Here is a 22,865-nt window from a genome sequence, read left to right as displayed (position 1 = left end):
CTTCCGCCCGGGCGCGCTCCGCCCTCGGCTAGTGCTGCCTGGCCCCGGCGGCCGTCCAGCGGGGGGCGGAGCGAGCCCAAAATGGCGGCTCTCAGGCTGGCGCGCTCCGTGCTGCTGGCGCTTTGAGGCGGTCGCCGGGGCTCGGGGGGCACGATTTCCCCGCCGCGGGGGCCCTAGAGGATGAATCGAGGGCTGTGCTAAGGTTAGGCGGTGCGGGTGGAGACAGTGGCAGCGAGGGCTGCGGTGGAGTCCACGGAGCGGGATGTGCGAGAGTTACTCCAGGTCGTTGTTGAGGGTCTCGGTGGCGCAGATCTGCCAGGCGCTGGGCTGGGACTCGGTGCAGCTGAGCGCCTGCCACCTCCTCACGGACGTGCTGCAGCGCTACCTGCAGCAGTTGGGACGGGGCTGCCACCGGTACTCTGAGCTGTGTGAGTACCGGGCCGGGAGCGGGAGGGCTGCCCCCGGACAGCGGCGAGTGACACCTCGGGTCCTCGCGCCTCTGCTCGGCGGCTCCAGGCTGCGGGTCCCCCCGCCCCTCCCCTCCCCCTCCTCCCCCTCCCCCTCCTCCTTTTCCTGCTCCTCCTCGACCCCGAGATCGGGCATTTTCTCGGACGCCCCCCGGATTCCGCCGCCCCTGGCAACTCCGGGGAGCCCCCCCGTCCCCGCGTCGCCCGCTCACTTGCCGCCGCCGCCGGGACCCCCCGGCCCCGCTCGCAGCGGCACGGCCCGCCCGCCCGCCCGCCTCGCCTCCCGGTGGGAAACCTGCCTCGCTGCCCGCCCGCGCGTGCACAGCCACCGCCAGCTCCGACTTGGGTCCTCCCGCTCCCGTGCCTGCAAACTACTACAACTAGTTGTCACAGGCGCTCCGTCTACCGGCCGCTTCGTGCAGGGCCCCCCTGGCCACCCCTCAGCTCCCAGACCTCGCAGAACCCGCTGACAGCTCTGCCGCGCTGCGGACGCGGCCTCTTCTCTCCGGTGACCGGTCCGCGCCGTGCGGAGCGTGCAAGAGCATCGCGGCTCGCTCGCTCCCCCGAGGCCGACTCTGTCCGGCTCGCTCACACGGGCTTCCGCATACCCGTGGGGTTTTGCCTCTTTTTGGGTTTCTGCGTCCGCGGTTATCAAAGCAGGTGGCTTGCGCTGCAAGTATTTATGGGCTTTTTTTTTTTTTTTTAAGATTTTTTATTTATTCATGAGAGACACAGAGAGAGAGAGAGAGGCAGAGATACAGGCAGAGGGAGAAGCAGGCTCCCTGCGGGGAGCCCAACGCAGGACTAGATCCCAGGACCCTGGGGTCATGCCCTGGGCTTGAAGGCAGATGCTCAACTGCTGAGCACCCCCCCCTCCTGGGGGTCCCTGTATTGATGGTTTTTAAGTGAGCGTCTGGTAGTATTGACAGCTGATGGCGTTTCATAATTCAGAGTATATTTGATAGGAACCACACATCACCCCAGGATGTGAAGTAAGTGGGTGTGTGTATGGGGGAACTACCATTCATTGAAATTTGAGGTCCATACTCCTAAGTTGCCTAAGCTGGAGAACTGGGTGAACAAATTATTGCCTGTGTTTGTTTGTTTGTTTGTTTGTTCCTTCCTTCCTTCCTTTTTCTTTCTTCTTTCTTTCTTTCTTCCTTCCTTCCTTCCTTTTTCTTTCTTCTTTCTTTCTTTCTTTCTTTCTTTCTTTCTTTCTTCTTTTTCTTTCTTCTTCCTTAAAGAGTAACTTTTTCTCTTCACTCTTTACTCTTTAGAGTAACTCTTCTCTAAAATCTTTCTAAGATTTTATTTATTCATGAGAGACACAGAGAGAGAGAGGCAGAGACACAGGCAGAGGGAGAAGCACCCCATGCAGGGAGCCCGACGTGAGACTCCATTCCAGGACCTCAGGATGACGAGCTGAGCCAAAGGCAGATGCTCAACCACTGAGCCACCCAGGTGCTCCTATTATTGCTTCTTTAAACTCATTCCTAGATCTGAAATTGAGACCCACAGATGCCATTTACTTCTTAGGCCCCCAGTTCCGTACCAGCTTCTACAGTGCTGCCAAAATAATCTGTCGGTAAGGCACATCTGATCATGTCATTCTTTTCTTCCTTTTTTTTTTTTTTTAAGGATTTTATTTATTCATGAGAGACACAGAGAGAGAGAGAGACAGAGACACAGGCAGAGGGAGAAGCAGGCTCCATGCAGGGAACCTGACATGGGACTCCATCCCCGGACTCCAGGATCATGCCCTGGGCTTGAAGGCAGCGATAAACCGCTGAGCCACCGGGGCTCCCTTGATCGTGTCATTCTTAAAAATATGTTAATTTGTACTCCATGGCTTACAGGCTGAAAATATGAACTCTTCCACAACACATGGTTTTCTTTGTGAGCTTTCCCTTCCCTCCTGCTGTTCTTATTGCAACCATGCTGAGCTATTTGCCTTCTCCAAAACCTTTTAAACTATCCGTTCCTATATGGGTGCCGTTTCATAGAGTATCTTTCTTCACCCCCTGATCCACCAGTAGTCCTACTTCTATGTTGAGATTCACTTAAAGATTTGGGCAACTCCTATCATCTGCTCTCATAATTCTGTCCATATTCCCGTACGTTAACACCTTGTTTTGTAATCATCCATGTCTATCATTCACCCTTTATTTTCCCCAGGCAACAAATTTATTATATTTGTATTCTGTAACCTAGTATGGTGCCATAATATACTTGGCACCCAGGAGGTGTTTGCTGAATAAATGAATGAACTGATAACCTACTACTGTAATAGCTGTATAGTCACCTGAGTTTTTGAGTTCCAAGATGTGAATTTTGGGATTGCTTGATTTCACTGATAACTTCTAATTTAAACGTGGTACGACAAAGTAACTCTCATTCATTGTTACCTTGAATACACCGCCAGCACCCTGCCGTCTTGGTTTTTGCTTCTTTTCTTTCCCTCCCCCTCTTTGTGGTCCCTGGGTATACTGTTATGGTTATGCATAGTCCAGTTTGTATTTTTGCTACCAAGTTCCCTAAATAAGGACAGATGTTCTGTATTTTTAGGTAATGAAGATATCCCCTGAATTCATAGTTACCTTTCCTGCCTTAGACACAGAACCAGAATAATGTGCTGGCACTGCAAGTAACTCTGTATTTCAAAGTCATCAAGTAATCATTGTTATGTGTTACCGTTAAATCCCTTTTCAAATTACCCAATTTCTGTAGTCAGTCTTCTTGCTTTTAGTGAGAATGTGACTATCAGGTTCATTATTCTCCATCATGGTTTTGTGACTTTAATAAAAATGCTGATTCCTGGTATACTTATTAGCTTATTAGACTTTTTTAGGTTCTTTTTTCTATACTATTCTAGTTTTATTTTTATTTATTTTTTTTTTAAATTTTTATTTATTTATGATAGTCACAGAGAGATAGAGAGAGAGGCAGAGACACAGGCAGAGGGAGAAGCAGGCTCCATGCACCGGGAGCCCGACGTGGGATTCGATCCCGGGTCTCCAGGATCGCGCCCTGGGCCAAAGGCAGGCGCCAAACCGCTGCGCCACCCAGGGATCCCTATACTATTCTAGTTTTAAACTCAAATTTTGACCTCGGGTTACCACTGTGCAGTCTTGTAATCTCCTCCTTTAAATCTTCTTTGTCGTTCTGACAACATTCACTGAGCAGCACTGAGAACTGAACACTGGGACTTCTGGGGGACTCTGTTGGTTGAACTCCCAACTCTTGATTTTGGCTCAGGTCATGATCTCAGAGTCATGAGATCAAGCCCAGTGTTGGGTGCCACACTCAGCGCAAACTCTGCTTGAGATTCTCCCTCTGCCCTGTCCTTCTGCTCGTGCTCTCACAAATAAATAAATAAATAAATAAATAAATAAATAAATAAATAAATAATCTATCTATCTTAAAAAAAAGAACTGAGGGATCCCTGGGTGGCGCAGCGGTTTGGCGCCTGCCTTTGGCCCAGGGCGCGATCCTGGAGACCCGGGATCGAATCCCACGTCAGGCTCCCAGTGCATGGAGCCTGCTTCTCCCTCTGCCTATGTCTCTGCCTCTCTCTCTCTCTCTCTCTGTATGACTCTCATAAATAAATAATAAAAAAAAAAAAAATTTAAAAAAAAAAAAAAAAAAGAACTGAGCACTGTGTTGGAGACACTAACGTCCTAAGACACAGTCCCTGTCCACAACTTGTGCAGACTGTCAACAAAATAAACTGGTGGTGTATGCTCCTTTTAAGAAAATTGCTCTCAAGGTAAAGCAAGTATCAGAAGTTGCTATTAATTCGACAGATAATGCATTTTTAAATTTCCCTAAGGTAATGATTTGTGAAAGCCTTCAGGGCAGATATTTCTCTGTGCGTTGTATTACGTATTAAATACATGAGTGTGCACTGAAAGTAGGCGCTCAGTATTTCAGAATGACTCTCAAAGACTGGTACCTGTAGCTTAATAATTGCATGATACAGGCAGTAAATGCAAAAGGAGGAAGGTAAAGGAGAGATGGGTGTGGTGTATGGGCCGGGGCAGAATGACTTCACAGCAAAGACCAGATTTGCCTTGAACTGTGAAGCGTGCCTGCATAGATAGAGGTGGAGCAGACACCAGGCTAGAGAAAACCATCACCTAAGATATCCAAGTAAGATTGAGTGTGCCAGAAGTACCAGTGAGGTGGCCAGCTTGACAACTTGTGGCCAGTGCATTAGGAAGGTGTTAATAGGAAAATGTAACGTGGAGTGAAGTCAGGTTTGGGAAGGCCTTATAGGAAAGACAGCATGGTCAGAAACACTGCATGCTTCTAAGGAGGGAGACAGTGGGGTGAAAGTGGTATCTTAAGAAAATCATGCTCTCACGGAATACAAGAGAGACTCATGTGAGGATATACCCAGAAAATGAATTGGGAGAGTGACAGTTGGAAAAGAAGGGAAGAAAAAGTTCTGAAATCTGTTGCGGGAAATGGGCAGGAAGAGGAGAGAACCAGAGGGTCTTGCATTGAAATTGCAAAGCATTTGGAGGAATTCAAGACAATCATTTATTCTGGACTGAGAGAATAGTAATGCTTTTCTTGGGAATTAAAGAGTTGAAATGTATATGCATGTTATTAAGAGGAAGAATGAATAATCCATTTTATTTATCTCTGCTATTTTATACATCATAGAAGTAACTCCTACTTATAGCAAAATTCAGAGACTACAAAAGTGTTTGAAGTTACAAGTAAAAAGTCTCCTGCTTCCCTTTCTCTGCACGCAGCTTTCAGCCCCTTAAACTGTTAACAGTTGGATGTATATCCTTCCAGAACTTTTTTATGTGGGCGTGAGCAAGCATGTGTCTAATTTTTATAAACTTTAGGTTATTTTCATTTTACAGCATGATTTAATTTCAGACATGAGTTTGAAGTGATCATAGGAGATTTCAGTGTAAAAAAAAATAAAACAAAAACCCCACCACCTTTGTAAAGAGAACCTCACCTTTGTATCTTTTCATATCTATCCATTTTATATGGTATCTTCTAATGACATTTAAAATTTGTGTGTAAATTATCTTTCTGATTTAAGTGTTTTCTGTAGACTTTTTTGGATTTAAAAAGTGATTCACTTAATCATAGGAAACAAACAGGGTCGCGAAAGGGAGGGGAGTGGGGATGGGGTAACTGATGATGAGTGTTAAGGAGGGCACATGATGTAATGAGCACTGGGTATTATATAAAACAGGTGAATCACTGAGCTCTATCTCTGAAACCAATAATATATGTTAATTAATTGAATTTAAATTAAAAATTGATTCAGTGGCATACAGTAGTCTCCCCTCATTCATGAGGGTATATTTGAAGACACCCCCCCCCCAGTGGATGCCTTAAACCACGAATAGTACTGAACTGTATACATAGAAAGCTATGATGAAGTTTAATTAGTAAATTAGGCACATTAAGAGAGTAACAACAATAACTAATAATAAACAGAACAGTTATAACAGGACATTGTAATAAAAGTTATGTGAATATCACTTTTTCTCCCTCTCAAAGTATCTTAATATGCTGCTCTCATCCTTGTGACGATGTGAGATGACAAAATTCCTGCATGAGGAGATGAATGACGTAGGCATTGTGACTTAGGGTTAGGCTACTGTTGACCCTCTGATAAGTCAGAAGGACAGCTGTCTGCTGCTTCACCACGTTGACTGCTCATAACTGAAACCAGACAAAGTGAAATCTGGGATGGCAGGGGAAGAAGTACGGGGGGTTGTTCAACCAGTATTTGTTGAGTGCCAACTACATGCCAGCCACTGTTTTGGGTTTCAGAGCTACACCATTGAACAATGGTAAAAATGTAATGGACATTTACTTAGCACAGCCTTCTGGTTATTTGATAAAGAACAGTAATAGTTATATTTACTGGGCATTTACCTTTTGTTGGTCACTGTCCGTCCATAAACTACTTCTGATATGTACTCAGCACTAGCTGATTGTTAGTGTGAATTGTCTGGTTCTCAGATCATGTTTCAAATCGACTTCAGGAATCTGCTTTCTAATATTTAAATAATATGATGTTTTATTTAAAATCCATTGAATTCTTCCAAATAACATGGTCTGAAGTATGTATAATTATTATATTAGATTCTGAACTACATGTGAACCTAATGTTTCTTCATATTTTAAATTTGCTTGGCTTTTGACTTTTGTTTCAGATGGCCGAACAGACCCAATTTTGGATGATGTTGGTGAAGCTTTCCAGCTTATGGGGGTTAGTCTTCATGAATTAGAAGACTATATTCACAATATTGAACCTGTGACTTTCCCACATCAAATTCCTTCATTTCCTGTTAGTAAGAACAATGTTCTTCAGTTTCCTCAACCTGGAAGTAAAGATGCAGAGGAAAGAAAAGAATACATTCCTGATTACATGCCACCCATTGTGTCTTCACAAGAAGGTTTGTGACTTCTTTGTTTGTTTTTACTCATACGTTTGTAAGTATTTTAATGCGTTTTTAATCTTAATTTTCCTAACTGAATTGTATAAAACGCTGTGCCAGCATATAAATTTTAGAAATGCAATCAAGATATTCTAATATTATTTTCAAATCAGTCTAACCTTTAAGCCAGCAAACTTAACACTGGCATCACCAGTCAGAGCCATGGCACAGTCAGGGTTGTCTGATGGGGCATCTATTTCCTTTCTAAAGTTTAAGTAGGGGAGAACAGAATGGGATCCCAGAGAGAAGACTTCCCATAGATGTATCATATGGGAACGGGACATTAAATAAATTAGAAAATCTTTGCAACATAAAGGAAAATCGGGGTCACTCTCTGCCTCTCCTCTGTGTTGTAAATGTGAGTTGGATGATACCAGGAACAGTGAGTGAGTAATATTTTTTAGTGTTTTGCAGATTTATCTCCATTTTTTAAATCATGAGTGGAAATGTTTATTGTTTGGCCATGGCAGCATTTTTGATTAAAAAATAATAGCAAATCAGGCTCAGTAGTCAAACATTACAGAGTTCCTTCCTCCCTGCATGATTTTACATGTTGATCCTTTAGGTTCACTAAGGTTCTAAGAGATACATAGTAATTTGTGGTCTCTCATGCAGGTACACAGTATATTTTCTTGTAAAAATGGAAAAGTTCCAATTCATTTCCTTGTACCTTTATATTTGCACCTTTCTATCTTCCACCAGCAATGCCCCAAGTTTCCAGTTTCTTGTAATTCATTTCTTGTAATCTCCTGTTCCACTTCAATAGCATCTTGGGATGCTACCCATTTCTTTCATTGACTCGCTTTAGATTTGGAATAGTTGTTTTACAATCTGCTATCAGTGTTGCCTCATTTGAAAAACCGGGTAAAAACTGGCCCTACGTCGTGGAGACTTACTATGGGTTAGTGTATCCTCAGACACTCTGCGTCTTGGGTGCAGTGGGCCCTCTCACAGAGGGCTGGTGCTGTCATTAACATGCTGAGAATGCAGCACTGTACCTGTGCTTGTTGGTAGCTGTGTAGGTATGGAAGTTCAGATAGGTAGGTACCAGAGTTTTCTGAGTTGAGTGGCTTGGGAAGTTGACTTTGCTTGTCAGGTTAGCACTTCTCTGCTGTAGGTCTTGGGGATTTAATAATGACAAAACTGACAAGAACTGGTATCACCAGTGCTTCACACAGAATGTGCCTTGGGTAAATGTTCTGGAACTGAGTGAAATGCTGTTTGTAGGGGCTTGTTAATGGAAGTTCATTGTTTCTCCTCCTTTCCGGGCCCACTTTTATATTATTAACAGCAGGACTTAGAAATCTACAGATGTATCTTAGTTATCCCAACTTCCTGTAGCAACTACTTAAAATTCCGTCTCTTCCTCACCATTGAGATTTTGTATCTGTAGCCTGTGGTACCTTTGAGAAGATCTTCCTCCTTATAGCCCCTGTGTGAGGTCTGTCTCTGTAAACCCCTCATTCCCTAATGTCAGTGTCTTTGACCTTAGAAATGTCTATTTCTCACAACTTCTCTAAACATATATTTGTTTGCTTTAAAAACATAACCAATGCATTTCAGTATCAGAATTATCAAAGGGTTTCTTGGGCAGAAACCTGGTTAGTAGCTGGATTGCAAAGAATTCATCTTTTCTTATAGACAGGTCATGAATATCAAGCAGGCCTGGAATTTCCTTCTTTGCTGTTGTCACTCAGTATGATTTATTAAGCATCCTAGATGTCTTCATGAAAGCAGTACTAAGTATGCTCTAAGAGTAATATTTGAGTGGCTCTGAAATTTTTAATTGAAAGGCCACTTAAAAGTACAAGGAGTACAGAATTTGAAATTGTGCTAAGAAAACATGAAGGGGGTTCCCGGGTGGCTCAGTTGGTTAAGTGTCTGCATTCGGCTGAGGTCGTGATCCCAGGGTACTGGAATCGAGCCCTACATTGGGCACCCTGCTCCACCCCCACTTATGTTTGTGCATACATTCTCTCTCTCCCTCTCTCTCTCTCTCTGAAATAAATAAATAAATAAATAAGTAAATAAATAAATAAATAAATAAAATCTTTAAAATGCTGGAAGAGAACTTAAGATGTTATATAGGACGACACTAAAGGAGCCACACTAATGTAAGTAATTGGCATGTCAGCGATTCTCTGGATAATAAATGATGGTGAGTTTGATATTAGTGAATTAGGTAACGGTTACTAGCCAGTACTTCTGTGCATTATCGGATGGTGTGTTTTTGAACCAGAACCACTATCTTCTCCATTTAAAACATTTTAGCCCATGTACTCTGTGCTTTTTGAGCTTTCTAATTCTATTTTGTGGTTTACATGTTTTTTTTGTCTCCTTTTTACCTTCTGTTTAATGAATTGCTTAATTTTTTTTTCTGGCCTTTTAAAAAATTTGGACTCGGACATTTGATTAATCTTAACCCGTAATTCATATATAGCTCATCATTGGTCCATCTATAACCTGCATTTATTCACTTAGAGAGTTTATTGAATCATTTGTAATAACATAGTAAGCCCTACCAAGCTCACTATTGAAAATTAAGCTCAGGACTTTGATAATAATCAACACTTAACCACTTAGTCCCTCTCATTTTATTTTTTATAGCATGAAAATGATACACAAGGAAATTCATGGTTAGCATTTGTAAATACTGCCATGGAAATGTAACTAAGATATCAGTAAAGGGGTATGAAAAACAGTTTAGGGATTTTAATACTGACTTCAGTTTGAAATTAACTACAATAAATTTTTGAGTCTCCTGAATCATTTGAAGCAAAAAGAATCATGTTTTTTTTTTTTTTTTGAAGTTTCAGGCAATATAAATTATAAACCTCTTAAAAGGAAAATAACATAAACCTGAACACTTCTTTTTTTCAGCTAACAGTTATAGATTCTCTCAGGAGCAGAAATTCTGCTGATTCATACGGTATGCATATGGTTCCGAAGGGTGCAATAAGTGATAGGCAGTACAATAAGATGTTTATCAAATCTCTTCCTCCTGTTCAGGGAAAAGGATATAAAATAAATACAGTCCCATGGTTACCATTTTTTAATATAGCCTCCCAAGTCAATTTAATAAATCATTTACAATCTGAAATCTTTTTTCCCCCCTGGTCCCATGTTAGAAAATTCCTAGTATTCTGGTTAGTGTTGCAGAGGGTGATATACCTGTGATAGTAATACTTGTTCACCAATTTCTTTATTTTCCTTTTATTTCCTTAAGAGCCACAGACAGGGCCAGGCTTTGGTCATAAAATATTATTAACAAAGTATGATCATGAGACTACCCACTTATTGATCCTTCAGCTTGGTTCGTGTCAGAAGAGCACCAGAATGACTTGTCTGCTTGTAGCACTGGGAACACTGCTGAGGGTGGAGAAACAGGCAGTCGTAGAGAAGACATGGGCCCCGGTGGCTCCATTCAGTTGGGTCTCGACGGGTTACTGAGTTTAACGTCTTACCAAGTTGCTTTGCCTTTCTGACCTTCATATGCATCATCTGTAAAATAGTTTTAGTAATACCTACCATGTGGATGTCCGTGAGGATTCAGTGAGAGGGTTTTATGAGACATTTGTATAGAATCGGACCGCGTCTCATACATGAGACACAGAACAGTAAATGTTAGTTCTCAGCCCATATCCCCTTCCTCACTCTTAAGGAATTTGCTTTTCAGTTGAAATACAATATACATTTGTGAAGTGACTCTGCAATGAGAATAGATCCAGAATGGTGGTGATCACACACTCAGGGGCTGAAAGAGTGTGCACCTACTAGCTGGACTATAGCAGGTGCATGACGAAGGAGCAAGGTGACTCTCCGCCGCATGGGAGTGATGGAGGAGATGATATAGAAGGAATTTTTGCCTCTTGTATCCAGTTGTATGTTTAGAAATGAGACCTCCCTGAAAATGTTTTATAAATGCACATTTTGCTTAGACTATTGCAGTTCTGATGGCTGGCACCCGGTGTGTTTTATCCAAGAACATTCTCTCCTCAGCTTGCCATACATATTTTCAGATTCACATGAATAACATATTTTTTGCTCCCTGTTTTGTTGTGCTGAGGAATGTCTGAAAATAGTATACTCTGCCAGTCATGGTTTGGTTTGGAGTGTGGTCACTAGATCTCTGGTCTGTGAGAGTTTTCTAGGTGGTCTGTTGACTGGTCCAACCTTTCTGTGTGAGAAAAAGCAACGGAAGCTATTTACTTGGCTTTACTTACTATAAGAAAGTTAGCCCACCTTCACTTGCACTTGGTAAAGATACTGCGACATTGCTACCTTTAGGGTTTCTGTTTTTTAAAAAATTTCCAAATAGACTTTATTTTTTGGAATAGTTTTAGCTTCACCTAAAAATTGAGAAGTACAGAGTTCCCTTATGGCCTATACCCAGTTTCCCTTATTATTAATCTTACATTAGTATGCTGCATTCAATATAATCAATGAACCACTATTGACACATTATTATTAACTAAAATCTATTATCCTTAGTGTTTACCTAATGTCCTTTTTATGTTTCAAGATCCCATCCAGGAGACCCATTATTTTATTGTCATGCCCTCTTGGCTTTTGTTGTCCGTGATTTCTTAGACTGCCCTTGTTTTCAATGACCTTGACAGTTTTGAGGAGTGCTTGTCAGATATATTACAGAATGTCCCTCTCCTGGAATTTGAGCAGACTGGGGTTACTAGTTTTGGGGAGGAAGAGTACAGAGGGAAAGCTCCACTGTCCTCACATTATGAATATGGTTTACCACTGTTGGTGTTGACCTTGCATACCTGCCTGAGGTAGTGTCTGTGTGGTTTCTCCCCTGGAAGTCACTCTCTCCCCCCTTCCCACACTCCCCTCTTTGGAGAGAAGTCGCTGTGCACAGCCCACACCTAAAGAGTCGGTTGTTAGACGTCCCTCCCCAAATGTGGAGTAAGTACCTCGGTAAATTAAACTCCTCTGCAGAAATTATTTAGAACTCCTTTGATGTGTCTCTTCTCCCCCAGGGGTTCCTATTTTTATAATGAAGCCCCTTTAAAAATTAGACATTTACGAATTTAAAATAACTAACAAAAGTAACACAAACGTTGAAAAATAAAATATTGCCCAAGTATATGAGGTATAAAATGAAGGGTTCTCCTCACTTTCCTTAAACTCCCATTTCCCAAGAGTAACCTTGTTTCAAAGGTGTGAATCTTTCTAGATCTTCTCACGTGAGACATTGGGACTCCTGAGTCCACTCCAAAGCCTGCCTTTCACTTCTCAAGTCGTGCAATCTGACTTCCATCCCCACTCTTTCTTGAAACAGCTCCCACTCAGATCACCAAATCCTACCTAACTGGCTGACCTAGATGAAATTTGTATCCTAAACTGCTCTTCTTTGGGGGAAATGTAGTTTTGTGAATTATTCTAAGGCAAGTAACTTTTAAACCACATCTCAGTTGAAGACATTAACTTTACCGGCTACCCCAGAAGCTCCTCCAGTCCCATGTGCCCAGCCACAGTCCTTCCGTCTGTCCCTCCAAAGTAACCACCATCCTACCTTCCAAGGATTACTGCTTCCTTGTCTTTAGTTTTGTCAGTCAAATGTGTATCCCTAGACTTTAACCCCTGCCTCACTTTAAATATTATGTGTCTTCTGAGGCTCGTTTCCTGTACAGGCTCCCACACCCGTGCCCAATCCCTGTCTTTTTCCTACCATTTATTTGTTGGGGAATCTGGGTCATTTGACTGGAACAATTTCTCACAGTGGATTTTGCTGATTGTGTACTCATAGTACAATTCAGTGTGTTTTTGCACATTGGCAGCAAGAATCTGAGGCTTAATCAGACTCTGATTCAAAACCTTTGGCAAGATGTATGTACTGTTGTGTTCCTTCGTCAGGAGGCTGATGATGTCCAGTTCTTGCTTTTTTGATGATACTTAAGGCATAGAGGCATTAATCCCTTGGAGTTGCAAGGTTCTTATTTCATTCTTTTAGAATAATTTATCAGGAAAGCCTTTCGCTCATATGCTATTTAGTTACTCAGTGGTACAGTTCAGACAGGGAAACAAAGGTAAATTCTCCTTCATGTTATACACACAGTTTTCAAGATAATGAATTGGTTCCTTATCATCCACAGGTGACTAGTTATTTTTTTGAATTACATTATAAACTCATAGACTTAAACATACTTGACAGATTCCTTTCATTACAGTATTTACCTTATTGCAACTCGTATTGTCCCATTTCTGACCAATGGAACCTCTTCAGTCTGGCCTCTGAATCCTGTCAACACAACACTAGTAGTCTTTGATAGCATCCTTAGAACTGGTGTATCAAAATGTTGTAGGTTTATCTTGTATGGTCTTGTCCCACACTCGGAATCCTTCCCCATGGAGCCCTGGCTTCCAGGGAAATCAAGTCCATGATCTGGGCAATAGGGGTATTTGTTAGAACTGGCCGTTGTTTCTAGGCAGTAAGTAAATGTTTATACTCAAAAATATGCGTATACGTGTATGTAGATAGATAGGTAAGAGGCAGGGTATCTCACGAGTTCATGCAGAGATTTCCAATTCAAATTCAGGCCTATAGGGTTTCTTATCGTTATATCAGTAGATACTTTTGTCCATAACTAAGAATTCTGGTTTCCGGGGATAAACAGGAAGATACAATTAGAACATTCCATCATTATTCCTTTGCTGGATCCTACATGACACACTCAGTGGTAATACTGGTACTATCCATCATGATTACTGAAGCAGGGTAGTTTTGTATCCTTTTGCTGTCCTATTACTCATCCTAGTTCTCTGTGATCTCGTCATATACTCAGTCGGGCCATGTGGCTACTTTCCTGAGCTCTGTCATCACATTTCTTAGTTTTTCCCTAAAGTCTTTTAGACTGTTTCAAAATAGTGCAGCAGCGTTTTCATCTGGTTTTTGAGTATGTGTTTCTCAATTTTGAGTGCCTGTAGGGGTGTCGTTTCCGTATTTAATCTCCACATTTTCTTACAGAAATTGCGTGTGTGTGAATGTAGTTCTTCTGAACATCTAGATGGAAGCTCACAGTGCTCCCTCTCCTGTTGTTAGGTGTAATGCTCAGAAAAGGTGGCTGGCTCCCTGAGATTTTCTGTTTTCTTGCACTGCTTCTATTTAGATCTTCTCTTCCATGACGTTAGCTTTCCTCTTCTGCTCAGTCATGATGTGGTCCTAACAAGTGTCTTCTCAGTGGGCCCTGTGCTGGGGAGAACAGTGGAGAGTTAGATTTGAAAGTCAGGAGCTGGACTCTGGAGCCTCTGTAGACGTTTTCTTGGGCTCCTGTTCAGCCCCCTCTCCCTCTTCCTGTCCCATCCTGGATGAAGACAAGCCCACTGCGGCTTCTGGGCCATTCTTCTTCATGCTGGTCTGCCAGGCTTTTAGGGAGTACCTCCTGGCTTTTTGAGGTTCTGCTCTTTCAGGCCCGTCTCTCCATGGTTTCTCACCATTTGCCCCTATACAGATTGGTAATACTTGGCTTTTGTGTCTCCTGGTGGTTGGCCCTCACCCCTTGTAGTTTGGTGTCCATGGGTAAGCTTTGTCACCCTGTTAGGTGGCTGTATTTTTATGTAGCAGTTTGAGAAGATCATTTCCACCCTGCCGCTTTCTTCCCAGGATTTCCTTTATTGAACCTTTTTGCTGAATTTAGCACTGTTGGGCACTTTTTGAAACTACTTTTCTTCAGAGACAAAATACTCTTCAGTGCTCCATCTGTTATTAATTCATTCTTTGTGCCTTTCATGGGCTCATCTTCCATGGCTCTCCTACCTCTGAAATGTGGGTACCCCTAAAATTTTTTCTTGACCTGTTGCTCTCCTCACTTGACATAGTTTCAGTGTGTGATCTAATCTACTTTCATGATATCAACAACCAACTATATATGATGACTCCCCAAATTTCCTGTCTATACTGCACCTTTCAGACTCTATATCCAGTTGGCAGTTGGCCATTTCCACATTTCCCACAGGCACCTCAAATCTGTATGCCAAAAGCTACACACAGTATCTCCCTGTGAATACATTTGTATCATTGATCTCAATTGGTGGCATCATGGAATACCTAGTCACTCAAGCTGGAATTGTGTCTTTGACCCCTTCCCTCATTCTGTTCCCTCATTCCCCACAAACAATTCTGCTTACTTTATTTCACAAAAATTTCTAAAATACTATGTTTGTTTAAGCCTTTATCTTTTGTTTGAACTATCGTTCCCTTCCACAGTAAACTGTTGAACAAAGAGTAAGTCTGTTCTACAGCGTAAAACACTTTATTAGCTTCCCACTGCATACAGTTAAAATGAGCAGCCTGTTTTCTCTAAGGAAAACCAGTAATGTCTATGGGGAGCAATTGAATTTTTTTCTTTCAAAATGAAAATAGCTTTAATCATGTACAGAAAAGATGCTTGTTCTTACAATTTGGATTACTTACTAAATGAATAGAAGAATGTTAATGAGGAATTTTGTACTGCATTTCAAACGCCAAAATAGTAATATTTGTGTTTATTTGAAAATAGAAGCATAAAAGCAGCCTTCAGATAATTTATATTAGATATCACATGGTGTATTCATAAGCATTATCTCATTGAATCTTGAAATAACCCCTAAAGGCAGATGCTAGCTAGTATCATTCCCACTTTACAGAAGAAAAATGAAGTTCAAAAAAAAGTCACGTTAACTCATCTTGAGTTACGTTGTGAATTGGGAGCAGAGCTGGGTCAAGATTTAGTCGATGACACTCAGTGCTGCCTTTGTAGGTGCCCACAATGTGTTGAGTCCTAAACAAGGAACTGGAATTGAAAATAGATAGATAAGATGTCCCTCCCTGCTCACTTTAGGCCTTTTTCCTAGGATTATTGGAATTCTCTGCTTGGATATTACATTCCTAAGTGGAGAGGTGTCATCGTCAAGCCAGTTTTCTCAGTGGGCAGGCTTGCAGAATTTCTTCTGGCCCCGAAGTCCAGCCTCACTCCTACCCACTCCATGAGCATGTCCCTGCCTTGCCCTTGATGCTCGGATACTTTCCCTCTGTTACACAGCAGGGCTAGAGTGCAAGGGTCTGGACCAGGTTAATTACCTGTATCCAGGGTAGTTTCCTGGATACATCATGTTTGTTTTTCTTATTTCTGCAGCATCTGAGCCAAAAGGTTGCACCTAAAGGATGTCAAGGGCTGAGATGTGGCTTGCCTGTGATGTTCCAATCACAGATCTCTCTGAGGATGTTAGGGCCCTTGAAAACCAGACTTCTGCCTACTTTACGTACTAGTTTTCTGCCCCTCATTGCTTCAGGCTTTAATCTCCAGAATCACAAACTTGCTTTTGTTTCCCAAAAGGAACTGTGGCCTCCATATCTTTACTCAGGCTGATGTGGAGCTCCCCTCCCTCACCACACTTGGGTGCCATATAATATGTATCTCTACCTCATACTGGATGTACTTTTAATTGTTAGTTTTATTTTTCTCAAGAGCTTACACTGTTCTTGCCCCTCTTTCAGTCCTGCACTGATTCTGTATCCCACTTTTTATTGCACAAAACTGAAGTCCTTTGAGACTGCCTGAGAGGTAAACTCAAGCACGGACAAAATTCCTGCTATCTTTAGGAGAATTTCTTCAGAATGTTGGGGAAGCTGTCTCAAAAAAATAACTTGTCCAAATTCACACAGCTGTTAAGTGCAGAGGTGACAGTCAAGTCCCGGATTTCTTAGTCTTAGCCCACTGTACCTTTGTGACATTTATTGCCCTGGTGTTATTCTCAGAATATAGGTATAAAAACAGAAAGGTTTATCCTGCGACTCTTGAAGTTTTTTTCTTTTCTTTTCACATTGCCCTCTTGAATCTAGTTACTTAGGGGGGAAAATCATGTTTTGATAACATCTGATTTGATTCTTTTACTCATGTTACTTTTCCTGCTTATTATTGTTATCTTTTGAAGAAGTAGTTTTTATCTACAGCATGAGGATTACAGTAGCTTTAAAAAAAAAAAACGGGGTGGGTGGGTGGGAGGGTTATCTGCCTTTGCATTCAAACCAGCAAAATTAGCCCTGAAGTAGAGGTGTATACATTTCCAGATAGAGAGTAAAAGTACCATCATACCTGGATATGATAGACCATAACTTATAGCAGACTTGGTCAAAATTCTCTTCTGTACTCAATTTTTTCCTTTAATCTCTCTGGATTTATAAAAATAAGTACACATTTCCAATGTTATAGTCAGATAGTATTTGTGTTTCTAAATCAACAAAGTAATCATATAAAATATCTTAGAAAAATTTAGTATTTTGATATTTTACTTACTGTTTTCCCCTTGCAGGCATCCAGAACCACAACAAAAGAAGATTTTGTTATTTTTTTCTCTCAATTTTAAAATCTCCAGAAATTTAATATCTCTCTTCTCCAGTTATATTTTTTGGAAAATTTCCCACGTTACAATGCATGCACGTGTGTGTTAAAGGAGGGAGTTCAAGCAGGTGTAGGGCAATAGATGTTATATGGCTGATGGTATAAGACCCCAAAGTTAATGCTTTTCTATAAGTTAGGATTTATTCTGTCTTGCTTTTCTGGATTTGAATCTCTTCAGTGCAGTAATTGCATTTTATTTAACTAATTACCTGCTCTAACCTAGACCTTTCCTGTTTCTGATAAAGCAATACAAAATTATTTGCTTCCTTTACAGTGCTTACATACTGAGCTTGTGCCAGCAGAGCTAAAGGGGAATCAGAATCACTTTGTCATTCATTCATGTCGTTGTGGTGAACTGACTGTATGCCAGGCATGCTGTTTATTTCTGGAGATACAGAGGTGAACAACAAAGGAAGGGACTCCTTTTCCCTCCTAGAGTTTCCAGTCTATATGAAGAAAGAGAAATTAGACTAATATTTACATGATTTTAATTTATCATATAATCTACTCAGTATTCTATGAGGAAGGAGGGAATCCATGGATATTTTTAAGAAGCTGGACAAGCTGTTTAGATTGTGAATTCTGGTAGCAATGAGAAGGATAAACTCAAGAGAGAGAAGGCTGTGGGAAAAGTGTTGATAGAGGTTCTTGTAGTAGCCATCCAGGGCAGAGATGATGGGGCCTGCATCCTGAGTGTGGCAAAGAAGAGGTGCAGAGGAAGGGCCAGATGTGAGAGATATTGGATGGACAGGATTCAGTGACAGATCGTAGAGAATATGATAGAAGAGCCAAGGTTTGGAAGACTGTGTAGGTAATATAAATTCCAGATCTTAAGGAGAGGGCCTGATCTAGAGTTAAAATTTAGAATAGTTCTCACATGCCTCTCACAGGCAGTGATCTAACATAACCATGTATTTATTTTGAAAAAGAGAAACCAGGTAAAGTTCAATACTGTGTAGTCTGTCTTGAACCTGAGACACAGTGCAGACTTTGTTGCTTGTTAAGGGCATTGGATACACTTGCTTTTAAAAAGACCAGGTCTCCAGCAGCCGTGGTGGCGCAGCGGTTTAGCGCCGCCTGCAGCCCAGGGTGTGATCCTGGAGACCCTGGATCAAGTCCTACGTCGGGCTCTCTGTATGATGCCTGCTTCTCCCTCTGCCTGTGTCTCTGCCTCTCTCTCTGTCTCTATGAATGAATAAATAAAATCTTAAAAAAAAAGACCAGGTCTACTTATTGTTCTTAGTGTTATTATTACTAGTTTACTTATAGAATTCTCGCCCTACGCCAGGCACTGCCAAGTGCCTTTCACAGATGCAAAGGCTTGCCCTTCGTTGACCTTAGGGGCAGTGAGTGTATTTAACCATGGCCCAGCTTGTCATTGTAGGACACTGAATTAGCGTTAAGTTCTTGGAACAGAAATTGCTGGAAAACACCTAACATTAGTTTTTTTTTTTTTTTAAGATTTTTTTTAAAGATTTTATTTATTTATTCATGACAGACACACAGAGAGAGAGAGAGAGAGAGAGAGACAGGCTCTCTATAGACAGAGGGAGAAGCAGGCTCCATGCAGGGAGCCCAATGTGGGACTCAATCCCAGGTCTCCAGGATCAGGCCCTGGGCTGAAGGCAGATGCTAAACCGCTGAGCCACCCGGGCTGCCCAGTTTTGTTTTGTTTTTCTTAATTAAGAGATTAAATATTAAGTTTTAGTTTACTAGTTTAGGACTTTGCCAAAAATTTATAACTTGGTATTTCATTGAAGTATGAGAATTCAAAGCCATTGTTTTACTGTCTCCCAAGTACAGTATGCCTACTTACTTTTTCCTCTCTCCTAGTTGACACACTTATAAAATGGGAACAATAGCCTCCATCAGATTGTTATAAATGAATGAGAAAAATGTTATATACTGTGGTAGATCTTCAATACTGTCTTGTTCCAACCTGCCACATTTCCTTTTTGTTCCTGAAGATCTCAGCACCAAGTATAATGGTTGTCATACCATGATATCCAGAAAAAAACACAGTACAGTCAGTATACACATTTGTGATGCTGTCCACTTCGTTCTTTCTCTCTCTCTCTTTTTTTAAGATTTATTTATTTATTTACTCCTGAGGGATGCAGGGAGAGCGAGAGAGGCAGAGACATAGGCAGAGGGAGAAAGAAGCAGGCTCCCTGCAAGAATCCCAATGTGGGACTTAATCCCTGATCCGGGATCATGCCCAGGACCAAGACATGCTCAACCCTTGAGCCACCCAGGCATCCCATACACTTCGGTTCTTTCTAATGTGGAAATTCTGACCTGGTGTGTGGAGTACTGTGGCATAGAGTAGGCTCAGTTCTCCTCTCCTGGGGCAACTTCCCTGCCTTCGGGTGAAGTGAGATAGTGTTCCAGCTGGCATGGATTCCTTGACCCTGAAGACCATAGCATAACTCAAAATCTTATATGATTGGTTAGCTTTGAGAGAAATAAAATGACACATGCAGATACGCAGTTGGTATTGGCCAGATCTCTTAAATTTCCGTATGTTTCTTCCATTGTTTTTCATTTTTTTTTAAGATTTATTTATTTATTTATTTATTTATTTATTTACTTATTTATGATAGACACAGAGAGAGAGAGAGAGAGGCAGAGACACAGGCACAGGCCGAGGGAGAAGCAGGCTCCATGCTGGGAGCCTGATGCAGGACTCTATCCCGGGACTCCAAGATTGCGCCCTGGGCCAAAGGCCGGTGCCAAACAGCTGAGCCACCCAGGGATCCCCTGTTTTTCAATTTTTAAATTTTTTTAAAAAGTCTTATTATTTGAGAGAGTAGGTGAGCAAGCAAAAGCACAAGCAGGGGGAGGGCATACTCTTCTGCCCCCAGCAGGGAGTCTGATGTGGGGCTTGATCCCAAGGAGACCCTGAGATCATGACCTGAGCCTGAGGCAGATGCTTAACTGGCCAGGCCACTCAAGCACCCCTCTTCCATTGTTTTTTTAGTGGTAGATTAGTTTGATCTACTTTTAGGAACTTTGAGCCGACTTTTCTAACCCTTAGACATATTTGAGAATTTCATTTTAGGTCATTGGAACAGTTAATTTGCATCTAATTTTACCACAGGAGAAAAGCAGTAATTTACCCCTCTGCCTTTTTTGTTGTGAGCATGATGATGTTCTGTGATATTGTTGGTTAGTTGTTGCTGTTTTGTGTTAATACATTACCATGGGCACAGTTGACTGCCACTAATTATTATTTCTCATTCATGTAATCAGACTGATTTAAACTTGTAATTCATTTTTATCAAGAATTAGTAGTAAAAATGTAATGTTTGAATATACTCGGAAATATTCAATTATCCATTTTTTTTTCCTGCTGGAGACTTCAAATTCTGCAGCCTAAATAAAGAATATTGATTTTTTTTTTTAATGCAAAAGTGATTGCAGTTCAGTAGGTGGCACTCTTTCCTTTCCTCTTAGTGTTAATGACTAACCAATTAAATGACCAAAAAATTATCAGTCTTAAGAGAAACCATATAACTTAAACCATCGCTGGCTTGTTTTAGAAAGAAAAATAACAATTTTGTTAATGATTTAGCTCCTGTGCAACTTTGTTAGAGCAGTTACATATGAATATGTTTAATATTTACTTTCTTCAAGGAAACTTGTATCCAGAGAAGAATTCCTTTAGCATTTAGCAAAAGTCTTAATGCTATCCTTTCTGAAATGAGATTTTCTTTTTAAAAATTTGAAACTATTATCCATTAATATCTATTTTCCTTCCATGTTTTGATTTTTAAAAATTATCTTCAGAGTCCCATTAGAGGATACTCACTTTAAAAATAAATACACTTTGGGACGCCTGGGTGGCTTAGCGGTTGGGCATCTGCCTTCGGCCCAGGGCGTAATCCTGGAGACCTAGGATCGAGTCCCACATTGGACTCCCTGCATGGAGCCTGCTTCTCCCTCTGCCTATGTCTCTGCCTCTCTCTCTCTTTCTGTGTCTCTCATGAATAAATAAATAAAATGTTTAAATAAATAAACTAATAAATAAATAAATACACTTTCCCTGACTTAACAGTTTTCCTGATTTTTCAATGTACCAATCACTTTTTTTAGTTTTAAAGAGAATATTTGTTTAGTTGAAATCATTAATACAATTTTCTTTTACTCTTTTTATTCAACATTATTTGTATTGTTTTTTAAATTTTGTTGTGTGTTTTCCTTAAGCAGTTCTATTCTTTGAAAGCATTGGCATCTCATGATATTTATTGTTTCTTAGAGGCTTTCAAAAGAAAAAAGAGGAAATTTGCTTTTTTAAAAAAAATTGAATAAAACCCATTCTATCCTGCCATTACCATATGGTTCCATTGAGCTCTTCTATAAATCTAAGTTACATTGTGCCATCTTATGGATTATATTTTCCTGTATCTTGAAACATTTTGCTTATTTATCATCATAATTATTTTAGGGGCACCTTGGTGGCTCAGATGGTTAAGCGTCTGCCTTCAGCTCATGTCATAGTCTCAGGGTCCTGGGATCAAGCCCAAGGTCTGGCTCCCTGCTCAGCAGGGAGTCTGCGTCTCCTTCTGCTTCTCCTCCCACTCATGCTTTCAATCTCTCAAATAAATAAATAAACAATTTTAAGAAAATAATTCTTATATTATGACTCATCATTGCTCATCAGTTATGGGAATAACTATGCTAACATTAAAATAATGTTGGAATTGCCTGGATATGGATGATCCAATAGTGAAATAAATGGTCATCCTTTATTTTCTAATTGTGGGGCCAGCGTATTATATTCTACCTCAAGAATGTATTAGAGAGGTGCCTGGAAACACCATCATTTTAGTCTACTTTTAGATTTCATTGAATATAGTTGAAAATGTGGAATTTTTCATTTTTCATGTATAATGGAAAAGAGAAAAAATGGCATGTTTTACATTGTGGACAAATGAGAAATGAATGCAAAGAGCTAGCAACATTTCTGGCTGATGATGATGATGAAGAAGGAAAAGAGGAAGAGGAAGAAGGAGGAGGAGAAGAAAAAGCAGTTGATCGTATAAAAGACTCTGGTCTTCAGATGACAATGGGCTAGATGAATTTTCAACTTAACATGGACAACCAATGTTTCTCAGGACAAACAGATATGGTTTTCTTATCCAGTTAGTTGTTTATCAAGGAGGGCTTCATGATGCAATATTTTTGTAACAAAAACTGAGACCATTTTGTTTTTGCTAAGAGGATCTGTGACAGTATTTTTCCATATTTCATGCTCTTAGACTCAGAAATTTACATGCTACAAAGGGTGTGCTGTGTTTAAATTCTTAGTACAATTTCTGATAAACAAGTTTTCACTATCCTTTTATTCTGACTTCTGTCAATTATGTGTAAAATGGCTTAAAAATATAAAGGTTCCATTGGACCCAGATGTCAAATGATAATAGCTATTTTTCCTGATGTACTGAGGGTTAAAGTAAAAAAAATATTTGTCAGATTTAATGGCACTATTGCATTTTAACACTTCTCTTTAGTGTGTAACCCTA

At 40.8% G+C, this 22,865-nt stretch overlaps 1 protein-coding gene across 1 annotated transcript in view; it reads left to right on the top strand.

Moving 5' to 3' along the window:
• Positions 1-70: 70 nt before the first annotated feature.
• Positions 71-22,865, top strand: part of TAF3 (TATA-box binding protein associated factor 3) — a 177,926-nt gene continuing 155,131 nt past the window's right edge. The window contains exons 1-2 of the mRNA XM_041766319.1: positions 71-428; positions 6,662-6,904. Coding sequence (XP_041622253.1) covers positions 263-428; positions 6,662-6,904 — 409 coding nt within the window. The 5' untranslated portion in view covers positions 71-262. The remainder of the gene's footprint in view (positions 429-6,661; positions 6,905-22,865) is intronic.

The sequence above is a fragment of the Vulpes lagopus genome, chromosome 8 (assembly GCF_018345385.1).
Source record: "Vulpes lagopus strain Blue_001 chromosome 8, ASM1834538v1, whole genome shotgun sequence".
In the NCBI taxonomy this organism is placed as follows: Eukaryota; Metazoa; Chordata; class Mammalia; order Carnivora; family Canidae; genus Vulpes; species Vulpes lagopus.
The sequence above is the reverse complement of the archived record's forward strand: the minus strand, read 5'-3'. Positions and strand labels throughout refer to the sequence as shown.